Source organism: Oryzias melastigma, linkage group LG18 (assembly GCF_002922805.2).
Source record: "Oryzias melastigma strain HK-1 linkage group LG18, ASM292280v2, whole genome shotgun sequence".
NCBI classification, from domain to species: domain Eukaryota; kingdom Metazoa; phylum Chordata; class Actinopteri; order Beloniformes; family Adrianichthyidae; genus Oryzias; species Oryzias melastigma.
The window spans coordinates 20,832,586-20,845,210 of record NC_050529.1 but is presented as its reverse complement, the minus strand read 5'-3'; the positions used below and the strand labels follow the sequence as shown (position 1 = coordinate 20,845,210).

General features: G+C 43.0%; 1 protein-coding gene across 1 annotated transcript; it reads left to right on the top strand.

The window, feature by feature from the left end:
- The first annotated feature begins 1,695 nt into the window (after positions 1-1,695).
- vgf (VGF nerve growth factor inducible) lies at positions 1,696-10,817 on the top strand. Its single transcript, XM_024288363.2, has 2 exons — positions 1,696-2,067; positions 4,891-10,817. Exons 1-2 carry the CDS (start codon positions 1,781-1,783, stop codon positions 7,001-7,003), a joined length of 2,400 nt encoding a protein of 799 aa, XP_024144131.1. The 5' UTR covers positions 1,696-1,780; the 3' UTR covers positions 7,004-10,817.
- Positions 10,818-12,625: the final 1,808 nt, after the last annotated feature.

Here is a 12,625-nt window from a genome sequence, read left to right as displayed (position 1 = left end):
GAAAGTCCAAAAAGCTAGCAGAATGGCAATTTTTAAAACTTTAAAAACATAACTTTTTAACATACTAAAAAGGCTTAAATATCATTCCAAAAATAAATCAACTTAAACCCTAAATAACTTAATATCTTACTCTTCAAAAAATATACTTTCTCAAAAGTATACAAGCTACAAGTAAGCATAAGATAACATCGGGCCATTAAAAAGAAACAAAATGATCTGGAGGGCCGGATCCGGCCCGCGGGCCTTGTCTTTGACACACGTTTTATTTTTAATGTGTTCCGGTGGTCTTTTAATGATGATTGTGCTGTTTTCAGCCTAAATCAGGAATCTCCAACCTGGAGCCACATGCAGCTCTTTGGCTTTTAAGAAAAATGAAAACAGTTTGAACAAATACTTGAAGTATTGGTTAATTTACTTTAATTAATAGAAATTTGTTTTTCATGCTTAGATTTTTACAAAACTGAGCAAAATATTCTTTATTATTATCACAATCTTATTGCATTTAGTTTAATACAAATATTTCCATTCTACACCAAAGCTGTTGTGTTTCTATTTAATAGTAATAGGAGAAAAAAGATGAAGATGATGATAGAAAAGACGTTTTTGCATTTTTATTAAAGTAAATCTGCTGCATCTGGAGGATCTTATCAAACACAGGAAGCGTTTTATTTTGAAAGGAACTTGTACGAGCTTCTTTCAAAAGTAAAATAAGTTAATTTATTGAGAACATCTTTATTTTAAAGCCAAGTTTTATAAATAAATTGCTTAATGGATAAAAAAATAAATAAAAAAGTGTATTTTTTTAACTTTGAGGTGTGGACTTTGCGGCTCTTGTTTGATATAAGAAACTTTATTATACGGCTCTTTTAAAGGTTGCAGACCCCTGTCCTAAATTAAAAAAACTGTCCATTTCTGGGACATATTTTCTGCAGAGTGGCTTCCATAAACGCTTCCATAAGACACACCAGAATTACTGGGAAAATAAAACATTATTAAGCATTATGTATGTATAATTTAATCCAATACGGTGGGTCAGACTAAAGAGTTAAAAGTTAATATGGCTCCAGGCTGTAGTTTACCCTCATCTACACCCTCCATCAGTAGCCTTTAGCTTCAACCTAATATTAGTGGTGCAGCAAAAATTCTGATCAATCATTTCTGAGTTATCCTGACGTACAGATTCCAGCTCAGACGAGGAAAACAAAGACGTTCGTGGATTTATTTGTCTGACAGTGGATGGATCAGAATGGAGCGGAGCAGCTTGTGGTCCATCCAGCGTATTTACTGTCACAAATAGAATCTTTTTCTAACAGAATTCTTTCATCTGCTCCTGATTCACAGTAATTTGAATAAATAAAAGACTTTATTTTAAACTTAACATTCTTTATATATGTTCTCAATTATGCCACAGAAACATTTTAAAAACACATTGGAGTGGCTCTTAAATCTTTCCAAGATTTATTTTCAAAATAATTCTGAGGCATGCTGGGTATTTTAGAGCATCAAAAATCTAAATCAGTTTTAAATGTGATGTTTTTTAGGTATTTCTCAATAAATAATTAAAGATCATTTGAAAAAAATTAATATAATTTTTTAACAATGTCTTTGTGTGACAGCATCCTCCCTGTGGACTCCTGCAGCAGGAGGTGCATCATGGACAGATGCTGCTGCAGCGGGCCGCCATTAACGCCTGCTTCATTCAGCTGCTGCCACCAGGGAGCAGGAGGAGAGAGCAGGAGGAGGAGGAGGAGGTGAATGAGGTGGGTGCCGGGAAAATCTTATGAATGAAACCGAGGGCAGTGACGTCAATGGGAACCGCTTGACGCATGCGTCACGTGGGTCCGGAGAGCGGGGGCACAGCCGGAGAGCCGCAGCCGCTGTCCAGAGTCCTGAAAACAGACGATCCCGAGAGGAGGCACGAGACGGAGGCGAACGACGGCAGAACCCGCGAGGACGCGCAGGAAGGCATTTCACAGAGGCGGGAATCCAGAGGACCGCGGGATTCCCAGCAGCGGACGTGACGAGGAGGGGAGGCTGGAATCCCCCGCAGCTCCCACGCATCTGCAGGTAGGAGGCGCGGGAGGTTCTTCTAATGCTGCGGGTCGGGAATGTTTCACGAGACTGAGGAGGAGGGGGAGGAGGCGCAACACGAAAAGTTAGAAATAAGAGGGGAGCAAAGTTTCTGCTTCAATGAAGTGCGGATGTGCAAAAGGAGCGCAGGACGTGCGCAACAGATGCGCAGTTTACATGCAGGAGGTGCAGAAGGGCTGCAACAGATGCGCAACTTGCGCGCAGGAGGTGCAACAGATGTCTAATGTGCAGACAGCAGGTGCAACAGATGCAAAAATCTGCACGCACGGGGTGCAACAACTGGCAAATGTGCACGGAGGAGGGGCAACAGATGCATCATGTGCATGCAGGAGGTGCAACACATGCAAAAATAGACACGCAGGAGGTGCAACACATGCAAAAATAGACACGCAGGAGGTGCAACACATGCAAAAATAGACACGCAGGAGGTGCAACAGATGCCTAATGTGCATGGAGGAGGTGCAACAGATGCCTAATGTGCATGGAGGAGGTGCAATGGATGTAAAATCTGTAAGCAGGAGGTGAAACAAATGGCAAGAGTGCACGGAGGAGTGACAATAGATGACAAATGTGCACGCAGGAGGGGCAATGGGTGCAAAAATATGAATGTAGTGCAACAAATCCCAAATGTGCATGGAGGAGGGGCAATGGAAGCAAAATCTGTAAGCAGGAGGTGAAACAAATGGCAAGAGTGCACGGAGGAGGGGCAATAGATGCAAAAATATGCACGCAGGAGGGGCGATATATGGGAAATGTGCATGCAAGAGCGGCAACAGAAGTCAGATCTGCACGCAGGAGGGGAAACAAATGCGCGGCTCGTCTGACGTGCATCTTGTGCTGCTGTTGTTTGTTGCAGTTGTTGCATTGTGCATCCGCTGGGATTTGCAGTTGTGTGCTTGTGGTTTCACTTCTAGGATTCCTCGTTTCTTGTCTGAGCTGCTTTGCGCGCATTCTTTGCCAGAGCCCTTCTGCTCCTCCTCCTCCTCCTCCTCCACCTCCTCTTCATCTTTGAGGCCGCTCCTGCTTGAATGCTGAGCTGTGCTGGTGTGGGCAGTGAGGTGGCTCATCCTGGGGGCGTGCGCGCCTCTCCAGGGTAAGCGCTCACACCGTCTCGTGCGTTCGGTCCCTCTCAGAGGGCTCGTGAGCGCCGCTCTGAGCTGATTCATGACAACAGAGTGGATCAAACTGATCTGCGTGGAGCTGACGCGCTCGTGCTCGCTGTCACGAAAAAGCGTTTGATTGGTTCAGGCTTGAGCTCGATGACGTGAAATCCTCTTGTCTGGAGAAAATTCAACTTCATGACTTCACGACACGAAAACAAGTTGGCAACAGCAAACATGCAGAAGAGTCAGAGACAAATGCTTTCACTTCAAAACATCTGATTTCCCAAAGGAAGTGCTGACTGGGGAGGGCTGACAGTTTCCCATTCAGATCCAAAACCACATCACATTATGGATTACTCTCTCTGCAGCTGTGTCAGATGAAACCTTGCAGATAGAAGTTCATTCATGTATTCATGCTTATCGATTGTACAAGTTGTTCTTGTAGAACCTGAGACATACAGAACTTGAAAACGTGGTGGTATTTAGGTGTGACGCTCATCAAGACGTTTGTATCTTCAGCTGATGCGTAGCTGAATGTTCAAAAAAACAGGTAATAGTCAACCCATTGACTGTATATGAATACTGGACTCACTCCTGATTGGTGAGAGTGGTTGCCATAGAAATGTTGACTCAGACCAACTTGGACCAATCACTGTTTATTGGCGATTTCTGGCTCCGAAATGGCGTTTCACAAAAAATGGTGACTGAACTGATTTCATTTTAATAGAGAAGTAAAATCGTTTTCACTCACTCAGTCCAGTTCTATAATAGTCCAGACCAGTTCTATAATGGGACAGTCCAGTTTGGTATTTTGACCATTTCCATTCTAAAATGGATCCATTAAGCTGGACCAAACCGTAGCATTTTTGGGCTCCCATTTGTTAGAAAAACGGAACAGACCTGTTAGGGCGGAGCTACTGTTGAAACCTGTTGATTGGCAGAAGGTCATTCCGACAGAAAAAAAAGTGGAAACACTCACCTGATTTACCTGGAGCACTCTAAACTGGACCAGACTGTACCACTCAGTGGAAATGTGGCTTTACAGTCTATTATTATTTAGAAAAAGTAACAATTTAAAAACTTCCAACGTTTAATGCACCTTAACTAAGACTTTTGACACATTGGCCCACCGAGGACAGAGTTACTTGTTACATTGAGTACAAGTCTTTGTCTTGATGGAACATGTAAGAACAAGTTTAGCTTGAGTCATAGAGCGGTGGATGATTTCTATCACTCTAGATCTGACCACGCTTGACCAGGCATCCCACATGGTTAAGATGGAAGCAAGCACCAATCACAGTTCAAGGGTTTGGCAAATAGATTTTGATTCATGAAAGCTTTAGACCCATAAACCTGGAATATCTTCTAGTTTCAAAGCCTTTATTTTATTTGAGTTTCCATCATGTCATCGTCTCTTTGGAGGAACAAGTATGCTTGTCAGTTATTGGAACACACTCAGTAAGACATCATGTCCCTAAGACTCATAATCAATTTCAATTCAAAGGTGTCTCCCAGAAGACAGGTATGTTTTCTTCTGTCTGAGTAGATGGAATCAGTTTGATCTTTCTCCACTAATTTTCCTACCAGTCTTGATAAGGAAGCCACCATTGGTCACACAAAAATCAACAAAGATGGTAACACCATTTCAAGACAGCAATCATTTTGGCTAAAACCTTTTTTGTCCTTTCTCCTCCAGGTTGTCTTCGGTACTCCCAACCGATCTGTTCTACAAGACCATGACCAAGAACTTTAAAGCCACAAGTGTCTTCACGCTCCTCCTCCTTGTCATATCAGTCTCCTTTCCCCAATCGTCCACCTCCCACCCTCTAAGAACCAGTGGAGACGTTCAAGACCTTCATGCTGATGCTCCATCTGGACTGGAGAGAAGACATGAAGAGAGAGCATCAATCCACAGGGATGAGAAGAAGGAGGAGCTCTTCAAAGATGTTGATCCCAGGAAGTTAGCAGCGGTTCTACTGGAGGCGCTGAATCGCTCACAAGTGGAGCGAGGCAGGCCTGAAGAGGAGGAGATGAAAGCCGAGAGGAGAGCTGTCAAAAAGCAGGAGGTGAATGAGGAGGGAGCAGACCGGCACAGAGATGGACGAGAGGAGCTGGAGATGCTGATTGCCTCACACGGGAAGGACAGGGGAATCGAGGAGGAAGAGGAGAGGAAGAGGGCTATGGAAGAGGAGGAGAGGATGACTGAGAAGGTGAATAGTCACACCACAAGCCAGATAATCCAGGTCCAAAAGCCACCAGGTTCAGAAACACTATCAGAGAACGGGAATGGATCCTCACCTACTGCGGACCAAAACAACGAGGAGGATGAGGAGGAGGAGCAGCTCAACCCGGAGGAGCTCAAGAGTCTGGAGACCATGATGAAGGAGTTTCCTCGCTTGAACACGGTCACTGAAAGAGAGGTGGAAGTGGAGCGCCGGCAGACGCGAGCTTTCAGCAGCTATAACGATGTCATACCCAAACACAAAGGCACTGATCTGGCCCTGACCAAGAAGAAGCTGAAGTGGCAGGAGGAGACGCAAAAAGCTCTGTTCTTCCCAAAGTTTGATAGCGACAACTCCATCGAACAACTAGAGGAGAAGAAGTATGGTGGTATGGCCGCTCAGCCTCCACCTCCAGAGGAGCAAGAGGAAAAAGATGATGAACCAGAGGAGGAGGAAGAGGAAGTACTGAGTCCAGAAGAAGAAGAAGCTCGAGCCAAGGTGGAGCAGGAGGAGATGCTGAGGCAGGCAGCTGAGGCGCAAAAAGCCAAGATGGAGGAAGAGAAGCTGGCGGACATCGCCTCAGACATGCTCCTGCGGTACATGGTCAAACAAAACCATGGCAAGAAGAAGCACAGCTCTCCTCTGTCCAACGCTGCTGAGGACAAGAGGTCCAACGAGGAGCAGGAGGTGATCGAGGAGAACGACATCGACCCACAGACCATCGACAAGCTCATTGAGATTTCCAGCAAGCTGCACCTCCCGGCGGACGATGTGGTGGACATAATCGCTGATGTTGAGAAGAAGAAAAAGAAAGACACGTCCCCGCAGCTGATGTCCTTCTGGCAGCGTCCCCCATCAACACCGTCTGCCTCGTTTTTGCCTGGATGGCAGGCTTCAAATCAAAATAGCATTCCAGTTTCCAAGCAACCATCTCCAGCTGCCAATCTCCTCAAGACCTGGTTTCAGGAGAAAAATAAACTCAGATCAGAGAATTTTCAGAAGAAACTTTCCAAGTCTCTGCAGGTCAGTCCAGGCTTTTGGTCTCAGCCTCAGTTAGTCAAACAGAACCGTCATTTCAACCCCTTAAAGTCTGCTTGGACCAGGTATCCTGTTTATCCCTATGCCTATGCTTCCTACTACCAGAGGAGCCCCTTCCTGGACTACTATCCCATCTATCTTCCTCCTGCCCCCAGACCCAAGCCCCAGTACTACATCTCCAAACCCCCTGCTGCTCTGAACAGCCTGTGGGGGGGTTCTGTGGACACGTTCCCTCCTAGAAGGCCTTATCAAAGCTGGGTGCAGCCTCAGCTGAGGAAGCCTCCTGTACGCCTCCAGCATAAGTCCTACTACAATAGCTATCCACCTCAATTCTCCCGACCGCTTCAGAGAGTTCGCATCCCCGAAGAGCGGCCCCCTCCCCAGACGGGCTTGGTTTCTTCCCTGCAGAAGATGTTTGATAACTCCGTTCAGGTGCCCTCAGTGACACGAAACAGTGAGCCCGGGAGAAAGGCAGACAGCAGCAGCCTCGATGATCTGGAGACTTACATTCAACAGATCCTCATGGAGAGACCTCAGAAGAAGGAGTGATGGACCGACAGATGAAAGAAGAGAGAATCACGAGAGCAGAAAACTGAACTTTTCATCTCTTCATGTTGGTATTTGTGGTTTGTTTGACATATGTGAGAAGTTGACAGGTGTGTCTCAATCAAACAATCTTTGTCTTTGGTCTGGGTAATGTAAAGAAGGGTCCATGAAGGCCCAACCGGAAATGTTTGGACATTCATCAATGCCATTACAAGAAGACTTCTTGACGTGTCGTCTGAAGCCACAATGGAGAATGTTTGATGGCCTTCTGCTATCTGGACATTCTAGTGTAAGATCCCAACTGGATCCTGATGGAGGAGTTGTAGGGATCTCTGTAACAGTGCTCATCATTGTGCCTGTGCTGTGATCTTGATCCATCCGGTGCCTGTCGGTTTCTAACAGAGGGTTGGAAAGACTGATCTGAGCTTTTTGCAGTCTGGGTTTTCCTTCCAGAACTGTTCTAGAAGGCAGCATGCAAACTGTCCATCCACATAACATACTCTCATCCCCAAGTCGTCACATATTGACATTTGGTCAAGGCCCCTTCCGCGTCACTTCTTGACATTTTGAGTGTCCTCGTCATCTTTTGATACGCTGGCTGTTCGTAAAATCCCGGGTCCGCAACCCTCGGACGTACCAGGCGCAGTACCAAATGTGGTACTGAACGTTGGTTCTCGGGACGCGGCTGGTAACGGTACCCTAACCTGGGACCTGTACCTTAACCTGGTACTGGTACCCTAACCCGGTACCAAATGCAGTACTGGATGTGCACTGGTCCTTAGGAGGCGTCCAGTACCGGTACCCTAACCCAGTACCGTAACCTGGCACTGGTTTGTGTCCGTTACCGTATCCGGTTGGCACCCAGTATCGTGTCTGGAACCGGTTTCGATCTGGTACTTCATCTGGTCTGGTGTCGGGTTAGGGTAGGTACCGATACGGAGTTTGAATACTGGTGCACTACGCGTCGTGGTACTGGACTGGTTCTGGTTTGTGGCCCGGAGGTTGGGGATCTGTGATTTAATGGGAACAGCCAGTTAAAAAAAACAATGACTTTGGGACACCCAAAACATCAAAAAGTGACGCGGTGGGGTCCTTAACCAAATGTCAATATGTGATGGATTGGGAATAAGAATGTGTTGATCCATAACATGGAGGATATCACTGTGTAGTCTTCATTACGTTTAAATTTGACCTTAATCAAGAACCTACGCTAAATTTGTGGCCAAATCTAAATTTGTCACCTACCCCTTCGACTCTTCGCTATTGCTCCAATTGTGAAGGTATTTGACGCTGTAGTGGTGTTTTTCTGAGGAGCCATAGCCACTGAAGGCTGGGTATCACTCATCTGGTAGGGTGATCTGAGAAGAAACACATTTCTTTATGTGGGTGTGCTCTGTAGCACAGAAAGGTATAGCACTGATGTCGTGTATTTTCTGAGCGCAAGCAGCTACGCACTTACATAGATGATCATTGAGTGTTAGAAACATCCAGATTTGAAGACACTAGTTTTCCATATATCTTTGCTTGGATGACTAACTGTAGGGAGAAACCATAGGGGTAGAGAACCAATTCAGGTTTGGCCTAACTTTTACCCAAAGTAACTACTTCAGCTATGGACACTACAAGCATGTGACACCTGTTCAAGAATGCGTGATTGGCATGTTCTTGAAAGAGCCTTTAGCCCGTGCTATTCACACTGGACAAGCAGGGAAGGACTTTGTCTTATTATTTTTTTTCAACTGTTACTAATGCATGTCCGACGTTGGAGGAGCCTTTGTGCAAAATCCCGTGAATCTTGTTCCAGGCGTTGCCTTTCACAGCTCTGTTCTGATGTATGAAAGACTTGGTGTCATAGAATTCCAGCTGGCTCAAAACGCAAGTATTGATTTCTCCTCTACCATACAAAATTATTTTCCCGTTGGCTGCTTTTCCTTTGTTCCCCCTAGTAGAAGAATTGCACATTCTTTACAGAACCACAGAAATGACTAAAAAACTTTCATCCTATATTTTTTTTTTTCTTGTCATGATCTGGTGGGCCGAATACGGCCCATGGGGCGTATGTTTGACACCCCTGCTCTAGTCATTAGTGAAGTGAGAGTACTGGCTTTTTATTCACCATGTGCCAATGATTCATAAGTGAACCCGAAGATGCTTGTAGGACGTCCACGCAAACTACACTGATTTTCTAACGTCTTCTATTTTCTAAAAGTCAGGCTACACGCATGTTCATGCAACGGGCATTCATGGACCATGCACTCATCAACTGAACAGCACCAACAGGCTCCTAGTGCTGGGTTTTTGGAGTTAAAAAATGGACTCACCTTCTTCACCTTTAGTTACCTGTATGTGTCGTTTAAGTGTTTGCTACAGCATGGTCACCCGCAGCACACCCATAGATTCAAATGTGCATGAACGTTTTTGCTCCTCAGCAGGGGTGTCAAACTCAATAAAAAAAAAAAACACTACTTAGGTTTCAGGCTGAACAGGAGAAACATTTATTGACCATACTTAAACTAAATTCTTTAACTTTTAAAGATCGTAACTTTTTCTAATAATTATATACTAGATATTTATCATTACCTGCGATAATGCTGGGTATGATTACCTAGAGGGCCGGATCCGGCCCTCGGGCCTTGATTTTGACACATGTGCTCCATGGGCTCAACTAGTGGTCAACAATCTTTAATTTTTCCCTTACAGAGTTGAGACTGGGACATTAACAATCAGTTTCACAAAACCCACAAAATTAAAACAAAAAAAAAAGAAGAAACAATTCTGTAAGAAAGCACAGGCCATGGCCTCTAGTGTTAAGACACCCTTTCCCCTTTGTGGATGTGATAACACAATATTCCTTGTTGTTAATCAGCAAAACCTTCCAATTTTATTTGCTTGATAGGTCAGAGTATTCACATTTTTTAGTCCTCTTAATAAAAACAAAGCTTAAAAGTTTTAATGTAAGAACAAGCCGCGTCGTCGGTGTCGCCTAGACACAAAATCTTTAACATACTGTAACTTTTTCATTGTTAAGACGATCGACGTGATTCCAGCAGATTCTGAAGGTGAAAAGCGGCTTTAGCTCCAGCGCTAAAGGGTTAAAGAACGCAGAACACAACCACCTTTTCATGAAAAATGGCTAATCTTCTTGAAAAGAAAAGAAGGTTCTATGACAGAAGACGCCACATTACAGATGAGTCAGCATTTTGCATAACTTTAAGTACCTTGTTGCCATGGTGCCAAACTCCAGCCGATCACTGCATGGCTTCCTGGAAGCGTGCAGCTGTGGAGGTTTGTGCCTCAGACATGAAGCTCCAAAGCGGCTGCAGGGAAAGCTTGGTTTGTATCAAACTTGCTGCTGTTTCTAAGACATGTTGTCTCATCTGAAGGATTTGGTTTTTATTTGTTCTGCACGTCTTAAAAGTCAATGTGCATGCTGTAAACATTTCTCCTGTCACGTCTGTCTGCTGCTGCCGAGTCAGAACATTGTCATCCATGTATCAGTTTGCTGAACAGGGAGGCTGTCAGGTGTGGACAAAGACGGACGACTCACATTTTTCTATCTTTCAATGTTTGTTTGGAGCATGAGACGAATGCGACTCCTGAGTAGAGTGAAGCCCAAGGCATGGATGGAGTCTGTAAGCTTCTCTCTACAAACATCTAAAAAAATTCTTTGGAGATGTCCAAGCATCACTTTAAAAAAGAATAAAAAAATCGTCAAGATTACAGCAACAAAGATGTCAGTGGAGCCTCGTCTGAGTTCTGTGTTGTCCTTGCTGATTCTGGCTGTACGGTGAATCTTAATAAACCCCAGTTTGCTGAATGTTGATGATTTATTTCTGAAATACTTTTTAAGACGTTTCAAGACGAGACAGAAATGAGTTTCTGAGCTGGTAAAATATTTGTTTCTCCTAAAGGTCTTCCAAAGGATTTTTTTTTACAGGTGGAAAAAAACAATAAATACCCAACCAATTTCTCTTTTTTTTTTTTTGCTAACCTGTAGCCATCATAGCCTCAAACCAGGGGCATCAAACTCAATTGGACAGGGGGCCAAAATCCGAAACACACCTTAGGTTGCAGGCCGAACAGAATAAACATTAATTGAACACTCTAAAACAAAATATTTAAAACTTTAAAACAACAAATTTTTAACATAATTATGAACTAAATATATAGCATTACCTGTGATAATGCTAGTGTGAATGCTGTAAGCTGAATTTGGCTGCTGAAGATGCTGAAATTGATAGATAAAAACGCTTAAGCTGATAGCTGAAATCAATGTAACTGATAACCTGCTAAAATATTAGCTAAATGCCAAATTAACCTAAAAAAAACTTAGGTTAGCCAAAACAGCTTACATGTAGCTGAAAAAATAGCTTCACTTAAAAATAGCCTAAAAAAATCTTAGTAAATGCTAAAATAATCTAAAAAGCAAGCAGAATGCAAAATGTTAAAACTTTAAAACAATAACTTTTTAACATAATTATGATCTTGATATATAGCATTACCTGCGATAATGTTAGTGTGAAAGCTGTAAGCTGAATTTGGCTGCTGAAGATGCTGAACTTGATTGCTGAAAACACTGAAGCTGATAGCCAGCTAAAAATATAAGCAGCCCAAAAAACTAAAAGAAAAACTAAGGTGAGCCGAAACGGCTAGCATGTAGCTGAAAAAATACCTAGACTTCAAAATATCCTAAAAAACTGGAAAAAAAGCTTAAGTTAGCCGAAACAGCTAGCGTGTAAATATTACCCTAACTCCAAAATAACCTAAATATTTTAAAAAGAAAAGCCTGAATTAGCCAAAAGAGCTAGCATTTAGCTGAAATATTAGCTAAACTCCAAAACAGAAAAAGAAATCTTAGTAAATGCCAAAATAGTCCAGAACGCTATTTTTTTTTTTATTTAAATCTGTAACTTTTTAACAAAAATATGAATAACAAAAAGGCAGGAATATTATTCCAGAATAAATCAACTTAAACCTTAAATAACTTTCAATATTTTACTCTCCATAAAAATATATTTTGTCAAAATTATACAAGTTAGAAATAAACATAAGATAACATCGGGCCATTAATAACAATAAAATAAAAAGATCTGGAGGGCCGGATGTGGCCCCCGGGCCTTGACTTTGAGACATGTGCCTGTGCCTTAATCTATTTAAAAATGTGAAATATTTCGCTAAAGGTAATTATATGAAAAAAAAAACAATAATGGGGCCAAGAACATATCCCTGGGGATCACCATGGAACCATTGATAAAACCATTTCAATACATATTAAGAGGTTTCCATCGCATTTCCTGATGATGGAGGTCAAATGGTCAAATATGGAGAAAATTAAGATCAAAATTGCATTTCTAGGTTGTGGGGGGCTGTAAGCTAGCAGGAGAACATTTAAAAAGATGGTCATGGGAAATGCAGATGGGCCAGCTCAACTCAGAGGCGGATTTCTGACGACCTCCTGTCACTCTGTGGAAATTATGACCTAGAAAATGACAAATATTTTGGCTAAAAATGACATAATCATTGCTAACTCTTTGACAACCGAAGCTCTAATGTTTAAGTTTTTTGATTTACTATAACTTTTCAGGCGTCAACATGATAATTCCAGCAGATTCAGAATGTTTTAAA